We start from the raw sequence: 24,123 nt of genomic DNA on the forward strand, positions 1-24,123 counted from the left end.
CCTATTTCCTTGCTTTTCCAGTCCTCATCACAAACTCAGCCTGAAAGTTAACTTTTAGGGAATCCTGTACAAGGACTTCCAAGTCCCTTTGCATCTCAGTATTTTGCATTTTCTCACCATTTAGAAACCTTCCACAAAAGTGCATGACCATATACTTACTGACACTATATTCCGTCTGCCGCTCCTTTGCCCATTCTCCTAATCTGTCTAAGTCCTTGCATAGCTTCTCTACTTCCTCAAAACTACCTGCCCCTTCTCCTATCTTCGTATCATCTGCAAACTTTACAACAAAGCCATTAATTCCATCATCCAAATCATTGACATATAATATAAAAAGAATCAGTCTCAACGCAGACTCTTGGGAAACACTACTAGTCACCAGCAGACAACCAGAAAAGGCTCCTTTTATTCCCGCTCACTGCTTCCTGCCAATCAGCCACTGCTTTATCCATGCTAGAATCTTTCATGTAATACCATGGGCTTTTAGCTTGTTAAGCAGCCTCATGTGTGGCACTTTGTCAAAGGTCTTCTGAAAGTCCAAGTACACAACATAAACTGATTCTCCTTTGTGTATCCTGCTTGTTATTTCTTCAAAGAATTCCAACAGATTTATCAGGTAAGATTTTCCACTGAGGAAGCCAAACCGACCATGGCAGATTTTATTGTGTGCCTCCAAGTATTCCAAAACCACATCCTTAACAATTGAGTCCAACATCTTCCCAACCACTGAGGCTTACACTTTCCTTCTTCTGCCTCTCACCCTTCTGGAGGGACATTTGCAATTTTTGTGTCGTCTGGAACCATTCCAGAATCCAGTGATTCTTGAAACATCATTACAAATGCCTACAAAATCTCTTTAGCTACATATTTCAGAACCTTGGGATGTACACTATCTGGTCCAGGTGACTTTTAAAGCTCTTTTAAATCGAGGCTTAAAACTTTTATTTTTGCTGTAGCTTTTAATTAGACTCTCCTACACTGTAACTTACATTTATCATTTCTAGAAACATAGAAAACCTATACCACAATACAGGTTCTTCGGCCCACAAAACTGTGCTGAACATGTACTTACCTTAGAAATTACCTAGGGTTACCCATAGCCCTCTATTTTTCTAAGCTCCATGTACCTATCCAGGAGTCCCTTAAAAGACCCTATCGTATCCGCCTCCACCACTGTCACTGGCAGGCCATTCCATGCACTCACCACTCTCTGTGTAAAAAAACTTACCCCTGACATCTCCTCTGTACTTACTTCTAAATACCTTAAAACTGTGCCCTCTTGTGCTAGCCATTTCAGCCCTGGGTAAAAGCCTCTGATTATCCACATGATCAATACCTTTCATCATCTTATACACTTCTATCACGTCACCTCTCATCTTCCGCTGCTCCAAGGAGAAAAGGCCGAGTTTACTCAACCTATTCTCATAAGGCATGCTCCCCAATTCAGGCAACATCTTTGTAAATCTCCTCTGCACCCTTTTGATGGTTTCCACATCCTTCCTGTAGTGAGGCAACCAGAACTGAGCACAGTACTCCAAGTAGTGTCTGACCAGAGTCCTATATAGCTGTAACATTACCTCTCGGCTCCTAAACCCAATCCCATGATTGATGAAGACTCTTAACTACAGAGTCAAACTGCGCAGCAGCTTTGAGTGTCCTATGGATTCGGACTCCAAGATCCCTCTGATCCTCCACACTGCCAATACTTTAACACTATATTCGCCTAACCCTAACCCTAATACTATATTCTGCCATCATACATGACTTACAAAAATGAACCACCTCACACTTACCTGGGTTGAACTCCATCTGCCACTTCTCAGCTCAGTTTTGCATCCTATTGATGTCCCGCTGTAACCTCTGACAGCCCTCCACACTATCCACAACACCCTAACCTTTGTGTTATCAGCAAATTTACGAACCCATCCCTCCACTTCCTCATCCAGGTCATTTATAAAAATCACGAAGAAAAGGCATCCCAGAACAGATCCCTCAGGCACACCACTGGTCACTGACCTCCTTGCAGAATATGACCCGTCTACAACCACTCTTTGCCTTCTGTGGGCAAGCCAGTTCTGGATCCACAAAGCAATGTCCCCCAGGATCCCATGCCTCCAAGGGGATATTCCTATTTTTTGTATGATTGCATATTCTTATATATTGTCTGAAATTTGATGTTTGATTTTTATATCTTGTTCTATTTAAAGCACTTTGAACTGCACTGTGTTTGAAAAGTGCTATACAAATAAACTTTCTTGCTTATCTGCTTTCAGACTTACCAGTTTCCCAAGAACCTTCTCCCTAGTAATGACAACTTCACACACTTCTGTCCGCTGACACTCTCATACTTCCGGCATACTGCTAGTCTTCCACAGTGAAAACTGATGCAAAATACTTATTCAGTTCGTCCGTCATTTCCTTATCTCCCATTAGTACCTCTCCAGCATCATTTTCCAGTGGTCTGATTTCCACTCTTTCACACCTTATGTATCTGAAGAAACTTTTGGTATTCTCTTTAATATTATTGGCTAGCTTACTTGTGTATTTCAACTTTAGCTTCTTAATGACATGTTTTTAATAGCTCCCCGATCCTCTAACTTCCCACTAATTTTTGCTTTATTATATGCCCTCTCTTTGGCTTGTATGTTGGCCTTGACTTCTCTTGTTAGCTACAGTTGTGTCATCTGGCCTTTAGAATACCACTTCTTCTTTGGAATGTATATATCCTGTGCCTTCCAATTTGTTTCCAGAAATTCTAGCCATTGCTGCTTTGCCATCATCCCTGCCAGTGTACTTTTCCAGACAGTTCTGGCCAACTCTTCTCTCATGCCTCTGTAATTCCCTTTACACCACTGTAATGCTAATACATCTGATTTTATCTTCTCAAATTTCAGGGGAATTTGATCATGTAATAAATTCTGGTTCATCGCACAACACCTAATCCAGAATAGCTGATCCCCTAGTGGGCTCAACCATGAGCTGCTCTAAAAAAGCCATCTCATAGGCATTCTAGAAATTCCCCCTCTTGGGATCCAGCACCAACCTGATTTTCCCAATACACCTTCATATTGTAATCCCTCATGACTATTGTAACATTGCCCTTTTGGCATGCATTTTCTATCTCCCGTTATAATTTGTAGAGCACATCCTTACTGCTATTTGGGGGTTTGTATATAACTCCCATCAGGATATTTTTACTCTTGCAGTTCCTTTGCTCTATCCACAATAACTCAACATCTTCTGACCCGATGTTCCATCTTTCTAATGATTTAATTTCATTTTTTACCAACAGAACAATGCCACACCCTCTTGCCTTCCTGCTTGCCCTTTCAATACAATGTATCCTTGGACACTAAGTCTCCAGCTATAATCTTCTTTCAGCCGTAATTCAGTGATGCCCACAACATCATACATGTCCATCTGTAACTGTGCTACAAGTTCATCACCTTATACTGCATACTGTGCACATTTAAATATAACACCTTCACCCTATTCAAAATTGTTCGCCTTTTACATTGCAACTCATCCTGCTGACTGTAATTTTGCCCTATCATCAGCAACTTCTTGCTCAGAGTATAGCTACACATTGCCTGTTTGTAAATCACTACCTCATCCTCAGCACTATCACTCCGTTTCCCATTCCCCCTGCCAAATTATTTTAAACTTTCCCAAACAATTCCAGTCAACCTGTCTGCAAGGATATTGGACCCCCTTGGGTTCATGTGTAACCGATCCCTCTTGTAAGGGCATACTGTACCTTCCCCGGAAGAGATCTCAATGATCCATAAATTTTTGGTGGAGAGATTTTGCTGATGATAAAATGGAATGCTTAAGTATTTTTAAATAGTGACCGTTTGAATGCCGTTAATGGTCAGAGTAACTTGAGTAAACTTCGAAATACTTTACCGGATATTTAACAGGCAGGTGTAGCTTTGAAATTAAGAAGGTAAACAGAATGTTGGCCTGAATTTCAAAATAATCTGAATACAAAGAATGAAGACAGAAAAGGCTGCAGAGGATCTCGAGTAAAAAGACACACCAAGTGCTAGATTAACCCGGGGTTGCTGGAGAAAGGAGGACGACAGACGCTGCTCGGCACTGCGCACGCGCGAGCCAGGGCCCGGCCCGCCACCGGCAATGTGCACGCGCGAGCCGGCGTCTGGCCGATGCTGCAGTGGTGGCGCCTCGCGCTTCGGGGTCTCCGTGCTGAGCTGGGTGATAGGGCGATGCCGCGGTCCGGGCAAAGGCGTATGGTGGGTGGGGTTCCGGGATGGAATTGCTGGATGGGTTAGTCCCCGTTTTCGGATAAAGTGTTGCCTATGGGGAAATTCTGTAATATGAGGGCGTGCGGGAGTGAGGCCTCGAGCTGTGGTGCTCATGTCTGACCCAGGATCTGGTTTATTATCACTGACATAAGGCGTGAAATTTGTTTTTTTTTGTAGCTGTAAACAAAAAAAAGCTACTTTAAGTTACAATTGGAAATTAAAAGATAGGGTCGTGAAGAAAGCTTTCGGCACATTGGTCTTCATAAACAATGTATTCAGTACAAGAGCCAAGGATTTTTGTTGAAGTCTATTTTAATGCAAGGAGTACTATGAACAAAGCGGAGGAGCTTAGAGCGTGGATCAGTACTTGGAGCTATGATGTTTTGGCCATTACAGAGACTTGGATGGCTCAGGGGCAGGTATGGTTACATCGAGTGCCAGGCTTTAGATGTTTCAGAAAGGACAGGGAGGGAGGCAGAAGAGGTGGGGGTGTGACACTGTTGATCAGAGATAGTGTCACGGCTGTAGAAAAGGAGGAAGACATGGAGGGATTGTCCGCTGGGTCTCTGTGGGTGGAAGTTAGGAACAGGAAAAGGATACTAACTCTACTGGGTGTTTTTTATGGACCACCCAATAGTAACAGGGACATGGAGGAGTAGACAGGGAGACAGATTCTGGAAAGGTGTAATAACAACAGGGTTGTCACGGTGGGAGATTTTAATTTCCCAAATATCGATTGGCTTGTCCCTAGAGCGAGGGGTTTGGATGGGGTGGAGTTTGTTAGGTGTGTTCAAGAAGGTTTCTTGACACAATATGTAGATAAGCTTACAAGAGGAGAGGCTGTACTTGATCTGGTATTGGGAAATGAACCTGGTCAGGTGTCTGATCTCTCAGTGGGAGAGCATTTTGGAGATAGTGATCACAACTCTATCTCCTTTACCATAGCATTGGAGAGGGTTAGGAATAGACATATTAGGAAAGCGTTTAATTGGAGTAAGGGGAAATATGAGGCTATCAGGCAGGAACTTAGAAGCATAAATTGGAAACAGATGTTTTCAGGGAAATGTACGGAAGAAATGTGGCAAATGTTCAGGGGATATTTGCGTGGAGTTCTGCATTGGTAAGTTCCAATGAGACAGGGAAAGGATGGTAGGGTACAGGAACCATGGTGTACAAAGGCTGTTGTAAATCTAGTCAAGAGGAAAAGAAAAGCTTACGAAAGGTTCAAAAAGCTAGGTAATGATAGAGAGCTCGAAGATTATAAGACTAGCAGGAAGGAGCTTAAGAAAGGAATTCGGAGAGCCAGAAGGGGCCATGAGAAGGCCTTGGCGGACAGGATTAAGGAAAACCCCAAGGCATTCTACAGGTATGTGAAGAGCAAGAGGATAAGTCGTGAGAGAATAGGACCAATCAAGTGTGACAGTGGAAATGTGTGTATGGAACCGGAGGAGATAGCAGGGATATTTAATGAGTACTTTGCTTCAGTATTCACTACAGAAAAGGATCTTGGCGATTGTAGGGATGACTTACAGCGGACTGAAAAGCTTGAGCATGTAAATATTAAGAAAGAGGATGTGCTGGAGCTTTTGGAAAGCATCAAGTTGGATAAGTCACTGGGACCGGACAAGATGTACCCCAGGATACTGTGGGAGGTGAGGGAGGAGATTGCTGAGCCTCTGGCGATGATCTTTGCCACATCAATGGGGACGGGAGAGGTTCCGGAGGATTAGAGGGTTGCAGATGTTGTTTCATTATTCAGGAAAGGGAGTAGAGATAACCCAGGAAATTATAGACCAAAGACTCATACTTCAGTGGTTGGTAAGTTGATGGAGAAGATCCTGAGAGGCAAGATTTATGAACATTTGGAGAGGCATAATATGATTACGAATAGTTAGCGTGGCTTTGTCAAAGGCAGGTCGTGCCTTACGAGCCTGATTGAAATTTTGAGGATGTGACTAAACACATTGATGAAGGTAGAGCCGTAGATGTAGTGTATGTGGATTTTAGCAAGGCATTTGATAAGGTACTCCATGCAAGGCTTATTGAGAAAGTAAGGAGGCATGGGATCCAAGGGGACATTGCCTCGTGGATCTGGAACTGGCTTATCCACAGAAGGCAAAGAGTAGTTGTAAACAGGTCATAATCTGCATGGAAGCCAGTGACCAGTGGTGATCAGGGATCTGTTCTGGGACCCCTACTCTTTGTGAATTTTATAAATGACCTGGAAGAGGAAGTGGAGGGAAAGGTTAGTAAATTTGCTGATGACACAAAGATTGGAGGTATTGTGGATAGTGTGGAGGGCTGTCACAGGTTACAGAGGGACATTGATAGGATGCAAAACTGGGCTGAGAAGTGGCAGATGGAGTTCAACCCAGATAAGTGTGAGGTGGTTCATTTTGGTACGTCAAATATGATGGCAGAATATAGTATTAATGGTAAGACTCTTGGCATTGTGGAGGATCAGAGGGATCTTGGGGTCCAAGTCCATCGGACACTCAAGGCTGCTGCGCAGGTTGACTCTGGTTAAGAAAGCGTACGGTGCATTGGCTTTCATCAATTGTGGGACTGAGTTTCAGATCCGAGAGGTAATGTTGCAGCTATATAGGACCCTGGTCAGACCCCACTTGGAGTACTGTGCTTAGTTCTGGTCGCCTCACTATAGGAAGAATGTGGAAACCATAGAAAAGGTGCAGAGGAGATTTACAAGGATGTTGCCTGGACTGGGGAGCATGCCTTATGAGAATAGGTTGAGTGAACTTTTTTCCTTGGAGCGACAGAGGATGAGAGGTGACCTGATAGAGGTGTATAAGATGATGAGAGGCATTGATCGTGTGGATAGTCAGAGGCTATAAACTACTATAACTATTATATAAAGCAGTGCAACTATTATATGAAGTAGTACTGTAGGGTCAAGGAATGGGTGACAGTTGACATGTATTGTTCATAATGGAAACTGGTCTACATCATTTACAAACACCATCATTGAGTTACTGTATCCACTTTATTGTGCCTGACGTAATGATGTCAATGTAAGGCAACTGCTTTTGGCTTATTCGTATTGGAAGTAAAGGGCAATGGGTTTTTTTAAACATGTAAACTGACTTGCTTATTTTATTCACAAAATCCTACGCTACAAACATAATATATTGCAAAAAACTTACAAAAGGATTATGATATTGGATTATCATAGGATGCATAAGGAATTTTGTATGCTTTCCCCATGACCCATGGGTTTCCTTTGGGTGCTGGAGTTTCCATCCACAGTCCAAAGACGTACTGGTTTTTACACAGTGATTTTTACTCCCTCATATTGTGGATGGATGCAAGATTTAAATAAATTTAAAATAAAAAAAATTCAAAACGGTTGGTCGGTTAATTGATCATTGTAGATTGTCCCATGAATAGGCTAGGGTTAAATCAGGGGTTGCTGGGCAGCACAGCTCGAAGGGCTAGAAGTGTCAATTCTGCACTGTATCTCAATAAAATAAGTAATGCTGCAAAATATAATACCCTAGCAATCTTTCACAGCTTTTAACAATTTAGTAATAACTGCAAGTTATTCCCCATAGTTCTAGCTCTGCCTTTGGTTCGGGCCACAAATTGCCCTGGTTTTCAAACAGACTAAATGGCTCTGGCCTGTACAGTTCCCTTGCAAGTTGCTCAGGATGTGGTGGAGCCTCCACTATAACACTGAAGTTAATTTACTGAAATGAATCTCTTCTTTGTGACTGTTCCTTCCGTACTCAGTTTATTCTGAACAGAAAATGGCCAGTAACATCATGAAGGGTCCTACCCACCCAGCTCAAGAACTGTTTTGGATTGGGTGCTGTGTAATGAACCTGAGGCGATCAGGAAGCTGGAGGTAATGGAACCCCTTGGAAGTAGTGATCATAATATGATAGAGTTCAATTTCAAATTTGAAAAAGAGAAGCTGATATCAGGTCGATATTTCAGTGGAACAAAGGAAATTACAGTGGTATGAGAGAGGAACTGGCCCAAGTAAGCTCGGTGGAGGGACAGTAGAGCAGAATTGGATGAAATTCCTACAAGAAATAAGGAAAGTGCAGGAAAAATATATTCCAAGATAAAAAGAAAATTATGAATGGAAAAACGGCACAAATGTGGCTAACGAGAGAGGTTAAGGCTAAAATAAAAGCAAAAGAGACGATGTACAAGGAAGCAAAAAGTAGTGGGAAAACTGAGGACTGGGCGACTTTTAAAAACTTATAGAAGGAAACTAAGAAAGTCATTAGGAAAGAAAAGATGGGGCTGGCTGGTGGCGCAATGACATTGGCGCCGGACCCGGGAGTGGAGGTTCCTGGGTTGGAAACCAGTCGGGTCCGCTCCCGAGTACGCTTTCCATCCGTGCAGTATTGAGTGTCGAGATCGCAACTTGACCTCGTAAAATAAAGGGAAAAATACTGCGAAAATATCTGTATGAGGAGTGGCGCGCCACACAGTCTCTTTCTCGCTCTGCGCCTTGTAAAAGCCATGAAAAAGACATCATCACGAACACGCAGACGCACACGCACAGACTCACGCTCGCAGGCACACACCAAAAAAAGGAAAGAAAAGATGAATTATGAAAGGAAGTTGGCAATTAACAAAAAAGGATACTAAAGGTTTTTTTAAATATATTAAGAGTAAAAGAGTGACACGGGTAGATATAGGACTGATTGAAAATAATGCTGGAGAAATTATAATGGGTAGCAAAGAGATGGCAGAGGAAATGAATGAGTATTTTGCATCGGTCTTCACAGTGGAAGACATTAGCAACATGCCTGATAGCCAGAGGTCTCAGGGAATAGAATTAGGTACAGTCAAGATTACTAGAGAGAAAGTGCTTGGGAAGCTAAATGGACTAAGAATACATAGGTCTTCCGGACCGGATGAGGTGCACCCACGGGTTCTGAGGGGGTGGCTTTGGAGATTGTGGAGGCATTGGAAATGATCTTCCAGGAATCAATAGACTCTGGCATGGTTCCAGAGGACTGGAAGGTCGCAAATGTTGTTCCACTGTTTAAGAAAGGAGGGAGGCAGCAAAAAGAAAATTACAGACCTATTAGTCTGACATCAGTAGTTGGAAAGTTATTGGAGTCGATCCTCAAGGACGAGTTATGAAATTCCTCGAGGTGCATGACAAGGTAGGCCCAAGCTAGCATGGTTTCATGAAGGGAAGATCCTGCCTCACCAACCTATTGGAATTTTTTGAGATAATCTCGAATAAGATTGACAAGGGAGAGGCTGTGAATGTTGTGTATTTGGATTTTCAAAAGGCCTTCGATAAGGTGCCGCATAAGAGGCTGCTTAGTAAGGTAGAAGCCCATGGAATTACAGGAAAGATATTGAAATGGGTGGAGCATTGGCTGATAGGCAGAAAGCAAAGGGTGGGAATAGAGGGATCCTATTCTGATTGGTTGCCGGTTACTAGTGGTGTTCTGCAGGGGTCAGCGTTGGGGCCGCTTCTTTTTACAATGTATATCGATGACTTAGATTATGGATTAAATGGTTTTGTGGCTAAGTTTGCGGATGACACCAAGATAAGGGAGGAGCAGGAAGTGTTGAAGAAACGGAAAGGTTGCAGAGAGACTTGGTCAGTTTAGGAGAGTGGGCAAAGAAATGACAGATGCAATACAATGTTGAGAAATGTATGGTTGTACATTTTGGAAGAAGAAATTATCGGGTAGATTATTATTTAGATGGGGAGAAGATTCGAAAATCGGAAGTGCAAAGGGACCTGGGGGTCCTCATGCAGGATACCCTAAAGGTTAACCACCAGGAACATAACTTTTAGTGGGGCAAAAGATTTGGGTTTCCAGTAGTTTCTGAGTTGTTGACAATGTAAATACAGTGATGGGGCAGACCTTGTATCGTACAGTGGAAACAGATAATACCTTCAGTAGATGAGAAATAAGAAGACAGGGACAGATTCTTGGAGGCACAAAGCCTTACCCCACCTTTTTCCTTTAAGGCATCTTAAAGCTTAATTAAGTGTTTTGTCACCTATCCTACAACTCCTAATATTTACTATGTTAAAGGTCAAAGTAGATCAATCACATCCTGCAGCTCCTTATTCACAATAATTCTGCAATTCAACCCTCTCAGCTTCCCTTTGATTCTTGCCACTTACCTACACTAAGGGTTAATTTAGTGTTGCCATTTAACTTACTGACACTTTGGAATGGGAGGGCGAACTGGGGCCCATCCAGGCACTGAACACAGTTACAGGGAGTGTGTACAAACTCATCACAGGTAACATCCAAAGTCAATATTGAACACAAGTCCCTAGAGTCGTGTGCCAGTTATTCTAATGGCTTCATCACTGAGATTCCATTGTGGAAAATTTTCATCAAAATACACAACAGCAAACCTCAGAGAAAACCTTCATGTTCTACATAGTGGCATTAATACAGATATCTCAGATTCACAGAATTGTGTTGGAAATATTTCAAATCTTGAAAGGTAGAATAATAAAAATCACATTATATTCCTTAGAACGAAGAGAAAGCTGAAGTCTCCAGAATATCAGTACCTCATGGTCCAGTGAAGGTTGATAAGAGCTGTTCTGTTCTGGTGGCCATTCATGCTAAACCTGGAGCCAAAATAAGTGCTATAACAGGTGAGCTATGTTAAATAACTAACTTCTAATATGCACATGACACTTTCCCATCACAGCTGCAAAAAGTTTCAGGAAGAATAAGTGAGGAGGGAAAGCATGTGAAACCAAGAATAAGGAAGATGCCAAGGACAGATCTCTAGCGACATGAGGCCTGAATCTATTTCTGTTTTAAAACTTTTGGTCACCATGTGTGTTTCTGGCAAGCTGTCGAAGGGAATGCACTGCTGTGGCTTCATTTTTCAGTCGGCAAGTTTTGCAACATTCTGATTATTTATAGGCATGGAAGTAACTGGTTCATTTTAAATTCTACTGAGTAGGTGCTAACTTCTGCACTTCATATTTAAGCTCTGTAAAATAATCTTGACATTTGGTTTTGTTCTGATTAGTTAATGTAATTTGTAGACCTTTCCATCTTAAGACGAAAAGCCGTTTCCCAGTGTGTAGCCTGCTGACACAGGAAATGCTTGCTAATGGTGATCAGAATGCACCCTGTATTCCACAGATGTGTCAGAAGAAACAGTTGGTGTGGCTATTGCAGCTCCAGCGTCTGATGGAGAGGCCAACGCAGAGCTAATTAGCTACCTTGCCAAGCTGTTACAGTTAAGGAAAAGTGAAGTTGTTCTGTACAAGGTCAGTTTTGATTCAGAAACATCTTGCATGCAGACTGTGTAAGTTATCCCCTTCGACATGAGAGGCACAGGCTCCATTTACCTCCACTGTGAGAGTGTGGTCTCTGTGCTCAATGATGGTCAGGAGATACTATTGTTGCATTTTGTGTCCCACAGCATTGCAAATCAACCTGATGTGATGTGGGAGATTACATATACTTTAAAATAAAGTATAGCTATTGTTTTTCCAATGCACATGCACTTTATTTTCTTGTCTGATGGTGTCGCTCTATCATAAACCCGTTTGGAATGGGCAACTGAGTGTCAGACCTGCTTTCCTGATTTTTATTATAAGTAAAAGGACAAATAGATTATTTACCATCTTGTGAGCAGATATCTGCTATTGGATCCCTAACTACAAGATTATTAATTTTACCTGTCTCATTGCACAGGACCAAATCTAACATAGCATTTTCCCTTGTAGGTTAATTAACACATTGTTTAAGTAACCTATCATGGATGCATTCTTTAATATCCTCCTTAAGACTGCCTGAGCTAAATTGATTTGCCCAATTTATGTGCAAGTTAATGTTCCCATGACAATTGCCATTCCGTTCTTGTTTCAGATATTTCTTGCTTATTGCCTGTGCCACTAATGTTATTATTTGGTGGCCTATAGACAGCTCCCACCAGTGAAACACACACAAAATGCTGGAGGAATTCAACAGGTCAGGCAACATCTATGGAAATAAATTGATACTTAAGGCTGACATCCTTCATCAGGATTTTTTTCCCCTTTACTATTCCTAAACTCTACCCAATTGGACTGAACATCCTGCTCAGATTTTATATTATCTCCCACTATCACTGTGATCTCATCCTTAAGGAAGATTGCTACCCACCTCCCTTATCTTCCTGCCTATCCTAATGTGTTACCTGATATCCTTGGATATATAATTCTCAATCAATTCTGTCCTGCAATCATGTTTCTGTAATGGCCACTAAATCATACCCCTTTGTGCCACAGGTTCATTGACCTTGTTTCGAAATCAATGGGCAATCAGGTAACGTATCCTTACACTCGTTATCCTGTTAGAGAAGAGTATTATTTGTGTCCTTTGCATATGACTTTTCTGTACTCCACTCTGATATTTTTCTTAACTTTTGTTTTGGTCTCTGCATTGCTTCCCTCTTGTCTTTCTCCCTGGAATCCCATCCCACCTCTATATCAGTTTAAGCCCTTTCCAACAATATTAGCAAACAATGCCCCTGGGACATTGATCCCAGTCCTACCCAGATATAGACTGCCCGGTTTGTACTGGTCCATCTCCCCCAGAACTGCTTCCAATGCCTCAGGAATTTAAAGTTCTCCTTCCTACATCACGATTTAATCCACATATTCATTCTAAATCTGCTGTTCTTACTACTCTGGCTACTAGGTGGCACAGGTAGCAATCCTGATTCATAGAGTCATAGAGAAGTACAATACAGAAACAGGCCCTTTGGCTCATTCAGTACATGCCAAGCCATTTAGACTGCCTACTCCCATCGACCTGCAAGCGGGATTATAACCCTCCATACCCCTATCCTACCATCTATATACCTATCCAAAATTCTCTTAAGCATTGAAATCGGGCTCACATGCACCACTTGAGCTGGCATCTTGTTTCACACTCTCATGACCCTCTGAGTGAAGAAGTTTCCCTTCGTGTTCCCCTTAAATTTTTCACCTTTCACCCTTAGCCTCTGGTTGTAGTCCCATCCAACCTCAGTGGAAGAAGCCTGCTTGCATTTAGCCTTTCTATACCCCTCATAATTTTGTATACCTCTATCAAATCTCCTCTCAGTCTTCTACATTCCAAGAAATAAAGTCCTAATCTATTCAATCTTTCCATATAACTGGTAGAAAAAAAAGTTTTTAAAATATAGTTTTCTTAAACATATGTTCTATGTATAAGTCCTAACCTATTCAATCTTTCCATATAACCCAGGTCCTCCAAACCTTGCAAAATTCTTGTAAATTTTCTGAGTACTCTTTCAACATTACTTACATCTTTCCTGTAGGTAGGTGATCAAAACTGCACACAATACTCCAAACAACAGGAATTCTACAGATGCTGGAAATTCAAGCAACGCACATCAAAGTTGCTGGTGAACACTCCAAATTAGGCCTCACTGACGTCTTATATAACTTCAAGATAACATCCCATCTCCTGTAAATACTTTGATTTATGAAGACCAATGTGCCAAAAGCTTTCTTTACAACACTATCAACCAGTGATACCACTTTCAATGAATTATGTATAGGTCGACCATCACTATATCCGACTACCTGTAATCCGGTTCCTTCGATAATCCTGCACTGATTATGTTTATTGTGATCCTTCTGTAATTCAGCATTTTCACTAATCCGGCACTTCTCAGGTTCCAATGGTGCCAGATTAGTGAAGGTCGACCTGTACTAGTATTGCCAGACCCCTTTATTCTACTGCATTCCTCAGTGCCCTACCATTCACTGCGTAAGACCTACCCTGGTTGGTCCTACCAAAGTGCGATACCTCTCACTTATCTGCATTAAATTCCATCTGCTATTTTTTCAGCCCATTTTTCCAGTGGTCCAGATCCAACTACAAGCTTTGATAGTCTTCCTCACTGTCTACTACACCCCCAGTTTTGGTGTCAACCGCAATTTTGCTGATTCACTTAACCACATTATCATCCGGATCTTTAATATAGATGACAAACAACAATAGACCCAGCAATGATCCATGTGGTACTCCACTTGTCACAGGCCTCCAGTCGGAGGCACAACTGTCTACTACCGCTCTCTGGCTTCTCTCACAAAGCCAATGTCCAATCCAGTTTACTACCTCATCTAGAATGCCAAGCGACTGAACCTTCTTGACCAACCTCCCATGTAGACATGCCAAATGCCTTGCTAAAATCCATGTAGACAACATCCACTGCCTTGCCTTTATCAACTTTTCTGATAACTTCCTTAAAAAACTTAAGGGTTGGTTATACATGACCTACCACACACAAAGCCATGCTGACTATCCTTACTCAGTCCACATCTATCCAAATACTTATATATCTGGTCCCATAGAATACCTTGCAATAACTTTCCCACTACTGATGTCAGGCTCACCAGCCTATAATTTCCTGGTTTATGTTAGAGCTTTTCTAACATAACATTGGCTAACAGAACAGAACAACATTGGCTATCCTCTAATCCTCTGTTACCTCACCTGTTGCTAAGGATGATTTAAATATCTCTGCTACAGCCCTGGCTATTTTAATCCTCCAAAGGGCCAATTTTGTCCCTTGCAGTCCTTTTGTTCTTAATATATCTGTAGAATCCTTTAGGATTCTCCTTCACCTTGTCTGCTAAGGCAACCACATGCCTTCTTTTAGCTCTACTGATTTCTTTCTTAAGTGTTTCTTGCATTTCTTATATTCCATAAACACCTCATTTGTTCCTACTTGTCTATACCTGTACTCCACCTCTTTATTTTTTTTCTTAACCAGGGCTTCAGTATGTCTTGAAAACTCAGGTTCCTACACCTGTTAGTTTTACCTTTTTTATTCTGACAGGCACATACAACCTTTGTACTCTCAAACTTTCACTTTTGAAGGCCTCCCACTTACCAAGTACACCTTTGCCAGAAATCAGCCTGTCCCATTCCATACTTGCCTAATCCTTTCCTGAGATTATCACTTTTGAAGCTTTACATTTTAATTTATCTCATGGCTCCCTAAAATTGGCTTATAGGACCGATAAGGGGGGTGCTGTTGTAGTCTGGCATACCGATCTCTAGCTTGCCGAGGCACAGCGCAACTCGCGGATACCTCCTCTTATTTACCCCTCGATCATGACCCCACTAAGGAGCACCAGGCCATTGTCTCCCACACCATCACTAACTTTATCAACTCAGGGGATTTCCCATCCAGTGCTACCAACCTTTTGGTTCCCACACCCCGCACTTCCCGTTTCTACCTCCTACCCACGATCGACAAACCTGCCTGTCCTGGTAGACCCATTGTCTCAGCTTGCTCTTGCCCCACCGAACTCATTTTTGCATACCTCGACACTGTTTTATCCAACCTTGTTCAATCCCTTCCCACCTATGTTCATGACATTTCTCATGCTCTGAATTTTTTCAATGATTTTAGGTTCCCTGGCCCCCACCACTTTATTTTCACCATGGATGTCCAGTCCCTATATACCTCCATCCCCCACCAGGAAGGTCTCAAAGCTGTCTGCTTCTTTTTGGATTCCAGACCTAACCAGTTCCCCTCTACCACCACTCTCCTCCGTCTAGCGGAATTAGTCCTTACTCTTAATAATTTCACCTTTGCCTCCTCTCACTTCCTCCAAACTAAAGGCGTAGCCATGGGCACCCGTATGGGTCCCAGCTATGCCTGCCTTTTTGTTGGCTATGTGGAACAGTCCATGTTCCAAGCCTATACTGGTATCTGTCCCCCACGTTTCCTTCGCTACACTGATGACTGCGTTGGCACTGCTTCCTGCACACATGCTGAGCTCGTTGACTTCATTAACTTTGCCTCCAACTTTCACCCTGCCATCAAGTTTACCTGGTCCATTTCTGACACCTCCCTCCCCTTCCTTGATCTTTCTGTCTCTATCTCTGGGGACAGCTTATCTACCAATGTCTACTATAAGCCTACAGACTCTCACAGCTACCTGGACTATTCCTCTTCCCACCCTGTCTCTTGCAAAAATGCCATCCCCTTCTCGCAATTCCTCCGTCTCCGCCGCATCTGCTCTCAGGATGAGGCTTTTCATTCCAGAACGAAGGAGATGTCCTTTTTTAGAGAAAGGGGCTTCCCTTCCTCCACCATCAACTCTGCTCTCAAACGCATCTCTCCCATTTCACGCACATCTGCTCTCACCCCATCCTCCCGCCACCCCACCAGGAATAGGGTTCCCCTTGTCCTCACCTACCACCACACCAGCCTCCGGGTCCAACATATAATTCTCTGTAACTTCTGCCACCTCCAACGGGATCCCACCACTAAGCACATCTTTCCCTCCCCCCCCTTCTGCTTTCCGCAGGGATCGCTCCCTACATGACTTCCTTTTCCATTCGTCCCCCTCCCATCCCTTCCCACTGATCTCCCTCCTGGCACTTGTCCTTGTAAGCAGAACAAGTGCTACACATGCCCTTACACTTCCTCCCTCACTACCATTCAGGGCCCCAGAGTCCTTCCAGGTGAGGCGACACTTCACCTGTGAGTCGGCTGGGGTGATATACTGCGTCCGGTGCTCCCAATGTGGCCTTCTATATATTGGCAAGACCTGATGCAGACTGGGAGATCGTTTTGCTGAACATCTAAGCTCTGTCTGCCAGAGAAAGCAGGATCTCCCAGTGGCCACACATTTTAATTCCACGTCCCATTCCCATTCTGATATGTCTATCCACGGCCTCCTCTACTGTAAAAATGAAGCCACACTCAGGTTGGAGGAACAACACCTTATATTCCGTCTGGGTAGCCTCCAACCTGATGACATGAATATTGACTTCTCTAACTTCCGTTAATGCCCCACCTCCCCTTCGTACCTCATCCCTTATTTATTTTTTTATTTATGTATCTATCTATCTATCTATCTATCTATTTATTTATTTTCCTCTCTCTTTTTCTCCCTCTGTCCCTCTCACTATACTCCTTGCCCATCCTCTGGCCTCCCCTCCCCCTTTCTTTCTCCCTAGGCCTCCCGTCCCATGATCCTCTCCCTTCTCCAGCCTCGTATCCCTTTTGCCAATCAACTGTCCAGCTCTTGGCTCCATCCCTCCCCCTCCTGTCTTCTCCTATCATTTCGGATCTCCCCCTCGCCCTCCCACTTTCAAATCACTTTCTATCTCCTCTTTCAGTTAGTCCTAACGAAGCGTCTCAGCCCGAAACGTCGACTGTACCTCTTCCTATAGATGCTGCCTGATCTGCTGCGTTCACCAGCATTTTTTATGTGTGTTGCTTGAATTTCCAGCACCTGCAGATTTCCTCGTGTTTGCGTTATAGGACCGCCTGTCACTTTTTTCCTATTTCATTGGTACCTACATGCATCACGCCACAGGGATCAGTGCTGGGTTCCCTGTTTGTCACATACTGTGTACTAATGTGTTGGATGAGAATAGTGGTGGCATGATTAGTAAGTTTTTGAATGACACCAAATCAGTAGTATTCTGCACAGTGAACAAGGTTATCTAGGTTTACAAAATTAGGTAGATTATGGGCAAGAGATTGGCAGATAGAATTTAACTCAGGTAAGTACAAAGTGATGTGTTTTGGGAAGACACATCAGGCACAGACATACAGTAAATGGCAGGGTTCTGGGGAGTGTTGTAGAACTGAGAGACCTTAGGGTACAAGTACATAGTTCCCTGAAAGTGGCAACACATGTAGATAGGGTGATGAAGAAAATGTATGGTGAGAGAATAAACATTTAAAGAAAATTTACAAGACAATTGTTGTCTATTTAGTGTGTTAGGTGTCTGGGATGTGCTTCTGGGGAGGTGATGGAAGCAGAAAGGTAGCAATATGAGAAGCAATAAGTAGGGGATGAAGGGATATGGACCTTTGCAGGAAACTGTGTCATTTTGTTTGGTGTCATGGTTGGCACATATTGTGGGCCGAAAGGCCTGTTGTGCTATTCTGTGTTCAATAGCAACAACATACCTTTCAGCTGTTCCAATGCCATCAGCAAGATTTAAGCAAATGGAAATTTTGATATATTCTTAATATTGGTATGGAAGGATCCAGCTAAGATAACCAATCACTGCCAGCTGCTTATTGATTTGTTTCTTGCAAACTCAGAACTTTGAATTGCTTCAGGTCTGTGTCACTGTTAACAAGAACAGTGAACGGCTTTGCTGTGTCATAGAGTTATACAGCAGGAAAACAGGCTCTTCAGCTCAACTCCTTCCTGTTGACCAAATTGACAAACTGAGCTAGTTCAAATTGTCAGAATTTGGGCAATATCCATTTAAATCTTTTCTGTTTTGTACCGATCCAAATTTCTTTTAAATGCTGTTATTGTACCTGCCTCTACCACGTTCTCTGGCAGCTCATTCCATGGCTGTCCACTCTTAGTACACCACCTTCTGTGAAGAAGTTTCCTCTTGGGTCCCTTTAAATCCTTCCCCTTTCTCTTTAAACCTACACCCACAAGTTTTGGAGTCCCACTACCCTGGGAAAAAAGATGGTGGCTATTCACCTTTTCTATACCCCTTATGGTTTTATAAACTTCTATAGTGTCACCCTAATTCTACAGAAGAAAATGTGTAAGACTACCCAGCCTCACTTTACTACTGAAACCCTCCAGTTCCAGCAACATTTTTGTAAATCTATTCTGCACCCTGTCGAATTTAGAGACATCCCCTTTATAGCAGGACAACCAAAACTATACCCAATATTCCATATTTGGTCTTACAGGCATTTTCTATAGCTGCAACCTGACATTCCAGCTCCTGTACTCAGTATCCTGACTGATGAAGACCAGCATAACAAACATCATCTTCACCATCCTGTCTCTTGAGATGCCACTTTCAGTGTACCTATATCGTTAGGTTTCTCTGTTCTGTAACACATCCCAAGGCCCTAACATATGACTTAACAAAATGCAACGCCTCACATTTATCTCAATTAAACTCAATTACCACAATGCCCTCATATTTTCTGGTTCATCCCCTCAAAATTTTTAATCAGATTCAGGAGACACAATTTCCCACATTAACTCTCCTTACTTAGTCCTCGACTTTCTGTATGTACGTAGATTCTGTCTTTGAATCCCCTCCAATAATTTGCTCACCAGTCTGTATTTCCCAGGCTTTTCCTTACACCCGTTCTTAAGCATAACAATAGCCACCTTCTATTCTTCTGGAACCTACCTGTGGCTAACAATGATACAAATATCTCTCCTAAGAGTCCTTCAGTTCTTCCCTAGCTTCTCACAATGTCCTGGGATACACTTGACCAAGTCCCAGGGATTTATCTAACGTATATTTATTAAATTTAAAGAAACAATACAATAACAGGCCCTTCTACCCCAATGAGTCCATGCCGCCAAGTTCCACGCATATAACCAATCAACCTCCTAACCTATACTCCACTGGAATGTGTGATGAAATCACACGGTCATGGTGAGAATATACAGATCCCACACAGACAGCATCAAGAATTGAACCTGGGTCGCTCTTGTTTTAAGACCTCCAGCACCTCCTTTTCTGTATTGTGGACTCTCTCCAAGACATCACTATTAACTTTCCATGGTAAATACATTCAAGAAATACTAATTTATAATGACATCTCTCTCTCTCTCTCACACACACACACACACACACACACACACACACACACACACAGAAACCACTACAGAAAATATTGGTGACCTCTTAACATCTTACTTACTGCTCAAAAAAGACGAAATGGGCATCAGCCATTGGCTGCTCAGCCAGAAAGGAGGAGGATATTGAGGCAAAGTCATCTCAATATTCGTGCATTTTGTGGTTCACTTTTCTGATTTAGAACATAGAATAGTACAGCACAGTACAGGCCCTTCGGCCCACAATGTTGTGCCGACCCTCAAACCCTGCCTCCCATATAAGCTCCCACCTTAGATTCCTCCATATACCTGTCTAGTAGTCTCTTAAACTTCACTAGTGTATCTGCCTCCACCACTGACTCAGGCAGTGCATTCCACGCACCAACCACTCTGAGTAAAAAAACCTTCCTCTAATATCCCCCTTGAACTTCCCACCCCTTACCTTAAAGCCATGTCCTCTTGTATCGAGCAGTGGTGCCCTGGGGAAGAGGCGCTGGCTATCCACTCTATCTATTCCTCTTATTATCTTGTACACCTCTATCATGTCTCCTCTCATCCTCTTTCTCTCCAAAGAGTAAAGCCCTAGCTCCCTTAATCCCTGATCATAATGCATACTTTCTAAACCAGTCAGCATCCTGGTAAATCTCCTCTGTACCCTTTCCATTGCTCCCACATCCTTCCTATAGTGAGGTGACCAGAACTGGACACAATACTCCAAATGTGGCCTAACCAGAGTTTTATAGAGCTGCATCATTACATTGCGACTCTTAAACTCTATCCCTCGACTTATGAAAGCTAACACCCCATAAGCTTTCTTAACTACCCTATCCACCTGTGAGGCAACTTTCAGGAATCTGTGGACATGTACCCCGAGATCCCTCTGCTCCTCCACACTACCAAGTATCCTGCCAGTTACTTTGCACTCTGCCTTGGAGTTTGTCCTTCCAAAGTGTACCACCTCACACTTCTCCGGGTTGAACTCCATCTGCTGCTTCTCAGCCCACTTCTGCATCCTATCAATGTCTCTCTGCAATCTTTGACAATCCTCTACACTATCTACAACACCACCAACCTTTGTGTCGTCTGCAAACTTGCCAACCCACCCTTCTACCCCCACATCCAGGTCGTTAATAAAAATCACGAAAAGTAGAGGTCCCAGAACAGATCCTTGTGGGACACCACTAGTCACAATCTTCCAATCTGAATGTACTCTCTCCACCACCACCCTCTGTCTTCTGCAGGCAAGCCAATTCTGAATCCACCTGGCCAAACTTCCCTGGATCCCATGCCTTCTAACTTTCTGAATAAGCCTACCGTGTGGAACCTTGTCAAATGCCTTACTAAAATCCATATAGATCACATCCACTGCACTACCCTCATCTATACGCCTGGTCACCTCCTCAAAGAACTCTATCAGGCTTGTTAGACACGATCTGCCCTTCACAAAGCCATGCTGACTGTCCATGATCAGACCATGATTCTCTAAATGCCTATAGATACTATCTCTAAGAATCTTTTCCAACAGCTTTCCCACCACAGACGTAAAGCTCACTGGTCTATAATTACCCAGACTATCCCTACTACCTTTTTTGAACAAGGGAACAACATTCGCCTCCCTCCAATCCTCCGGTACCATTCCCGTTTAAGTTTGGATTAACACCCTTGGCCTTTCTGGCAAATTGATGTGACAAGTTCAAGAGGGAAGATCTTCACAAAAGCTTCTCGTACATTAAACTACTGCTTTGTTTTCACAAGTACTGTAATGTTTGAACATCCCGGCAGGTCCACTCTGAATTCCATTCAGGGGTCATATGAACTGGGCTTGTACTCCTTGGAATTTAGAAGATTGAGGGGGGATCTGATTGAAACGTATAAGATCCTAAAGGGATTGGACAGGCTAGATGCAGGAAGATTGTTCCCGATGTTGGGGAAGTCCAGAACGAGGGGTTACAGTTTGAGGATAGAGGGGAAGCCTTTTAGGACCGAGATTAGGAAAAACTTCTTCACACAGAGAGTGGTGAATCTGTGGAATTCTCTGCCACAGGAAACAGTTGAGGCCAGTTCATTGGCTATATTTAAGAGGGAGTTAGATATGGCCCTTGTGGCTACGGGGGTCAAGGGGTATGGAGGGAAGGCTGGGGCGGTGTTCTGAGTTGGATGATCAGCCATGATCATAATAAATGGCAGTGCAGGCTTGAAGGGCCGAATGGCCTACTCCTGCACCTATTTTCTATGTTTCTATGTTTCCTGTAGCATTACCTGAACTCAAATGAAAACCTGAGGAAGTGAAAAGAGATGCCCCTCTCTACTAGCACACTCTCCTTTGACTCAGGATGATGGGATTAGTGAAGATATTGACGATGGGATTAGTGAAGATGATGATTACAGTGTGCAGCGAAGAAGCCAGCCAGTCAGCTCCTCTATGTGACAGGTTTCATTCACCTCCCTCCAACCTCTACCCCCCTCATCAGCAGATCCTGTACCTCTCTCCTCCGGTTTTCATCCAGCCCTTAATTAATGCTCACAGATTAACAAAGTAGCAAATTAATATATTTATTGCAAGTAGTATCAAAAATAAATTTGGAAAAGTACTAAATATCATTTCAAATGCTCTCTGTAGATCAATTTTGGCCTCGCACACAGTCTTCAGTGTTGACCCCAACCTCCCCTTGAGCATGAATCAGAGCGTTTTGCCCAGTGATGTGTGTGACTGGACTTGGTACCTAGGTGTTAGCAGTGCAAAGCTCAAAAAGAAATGAAAGGGAGTTATGATGTCAGGGTGCTTCATGATTGCTAATTCTCATTTACCTAACTTCTTCTCTGGAAAGACAACTGGGCTTAGCTTGAAAAGTATTTCCCCATCTTTGTGATAAAACAAGGAATGAGGATTGTGAGCTCAAGACATGAGTAGGATGATGAAAACGCAAAGCACTGGTTAGTTTAGGAGCAGGATGCAGAAGTGGTAATTATAACTGTGCAAATAAGTGAACCAACTACTTTTTCCACTTGATTAGATCATTGGATGTGAGTGTATAATTAAATCTTGCAATTCAATTAGTTATTTTTTCTCTAGTTGGGCTTTTTAGTTTCATTGTAATTGTTTTGTAATCAACTGGTATTTAATGTTCTATTGGTTTCTTACTAATCTCCTGACCTCTAAAGGGTTCCGCATCACATAAGAAGATGGTGAAGATTCTAACTTTGCTGAGCCCAGAAGAGGTGTACAAAAGGCTCAGAAATGCAGCTGCCTCAAGCTAATGCAGAAGTATGGCTTTGGGATGAATGGGATACACTGAGGACCTGAGCAACACAACATTGAATGAAATCTTCAGTGTAGAGAAGATCACCTAATAATCTGCCTCAGCAATTTACTTATTGTAAGGATTTTAGATAACAGGCATACTGACCACTAAGCTGAGTATACATTGTTCAACTCTAGACAGATGATTTTGTTCTTATTTTTAAAATGTCAGGATTGGAAAGTGCTACTGAGTAGACTAATTGTTGCATTGCTCAGGATGGGAAAATTAATCCAGTCCAAACTCAATTCCATCTGGATGACATCATTTGAAAAACTGTTTTGTAATGTCAACAGTGGATGAAATGTTAATCGGAGTCTGAACTGCTTGACCCTGTGGCATTGGTGGAATTGAAGAATATCTATGGTTTAAGAACATCAGAGACATTTCTTGGAAGTGTTTTTTCCTCAATTAACAAAACACAGTTTTGATGATCTCATTGATATTTATGGAAGATGGCTGAGATAGAATACTGCGGTTACTGCACCAGAACAGGTCATTACACCGATTTATTTGTTGTGGTATTTAAATGTGATAATATATTAAAAAATGCAAATATTTCTCTGTAGTACTGATGTCATGGATTTGGGAATATGCTTAATGGTTAGACAGAATAAATTTACAGGACTATCACCTAAGAGCAGTCCGCCCAAGGCAGCAAACCAGGTGCATTGAATCAACACAGGTAGGGAAGGCATATGGTTTGAGGAACAAGCTACCTATTTAAAGAGCAGTGTCTCAAATGTTTTAAAGAGGTGGTGTTAGAGATATTTATGGACATTAGGTTAGATGACTCCCCAGGGTCTAATGAATTCTTTTCCAGGTTATAATGGGAAGCAAAAAAGGAGAATGCTGAAGCTCTGAGAGATTTTTTTTTTTTTTTTATCATTTTCCGCAATGGGTGAGGTACAGGAAGACTGGAGTGGAGCTAATGATGTTCTCATAGTCAATAGGGGCTGTAGGGATAAGCGAGTAATCCGCAGGCCTGAGA

General features: G+C 42.6%; 1 protein-coding gene across 1 annotated transcript; it reads left to right on the plus strand.

Moving 5' to 3' along the window:
- Positions 1 to 4,177: 4,177 nt before the first annotated feature.
- On the plus strand, positions 4,178 to 23,659 carry c14h15orf40 (chromosome 14 C15orf40 homolog). Its single transcript, XM_072277887.1, has 4 exons — positions 4,178 to 4,253; positions 10,761 to 10,884; positions 11,387 to 11,514; positions 22,996 to 23,659. Exons 1-4 carry the CDS (start codon positions 4,227 to 4,229, stop codon positions 23,089 to 23,091), a joined length of 375 nt encoding a protein of 124 aa, XP_072133988.1. The 5' UTR covers positions 4,178 to 4,226; the 3' UTR covers positions 23,092 to 23,659.
- Positions 23,660 to 24,123: the final 464 nt, after the last annotated feature.

This window comes from Mobula birostris, chromosome 14 (genome assembly GCF_030028105.1).
Source record: "Mobula birostris isolate sMobBir1 chromosome 14, sMobBir1.hap1, whole genome shotgun sequence".
In the NCBI taxonomy this organism is placed as follows: domain Eukaryota; kingdom Metazoa; phylum Chordata; class Chondrichthyes; order Myliobatiformes; family Myliobatidae; genus Mobula; species Mobula birostris.

Bases quoted from the DNA above. Each gene is read 5' to 3' on its own strand.
- c14h15orf40 (XM_072277887.1), top strand. From the start codon at position 4,227: ATGCCGCGGTCCGGGCAAAGGCGTATG. The intron at 10,885-11,386 runs GTGAGCTATGTT...TGTATTCCACAG, and splicing joins CAAAATAAGTGCTATAACAG to ATGTGTCAGAAGAAACAGTT. The intron at 11,515-22,995 runs GTCAGTTTTGAT...TGACCTCTAAAG, and splicing joins GTGAAGTTGTTCTGTACAAG to GGTTCCGCATCACATAAGAA.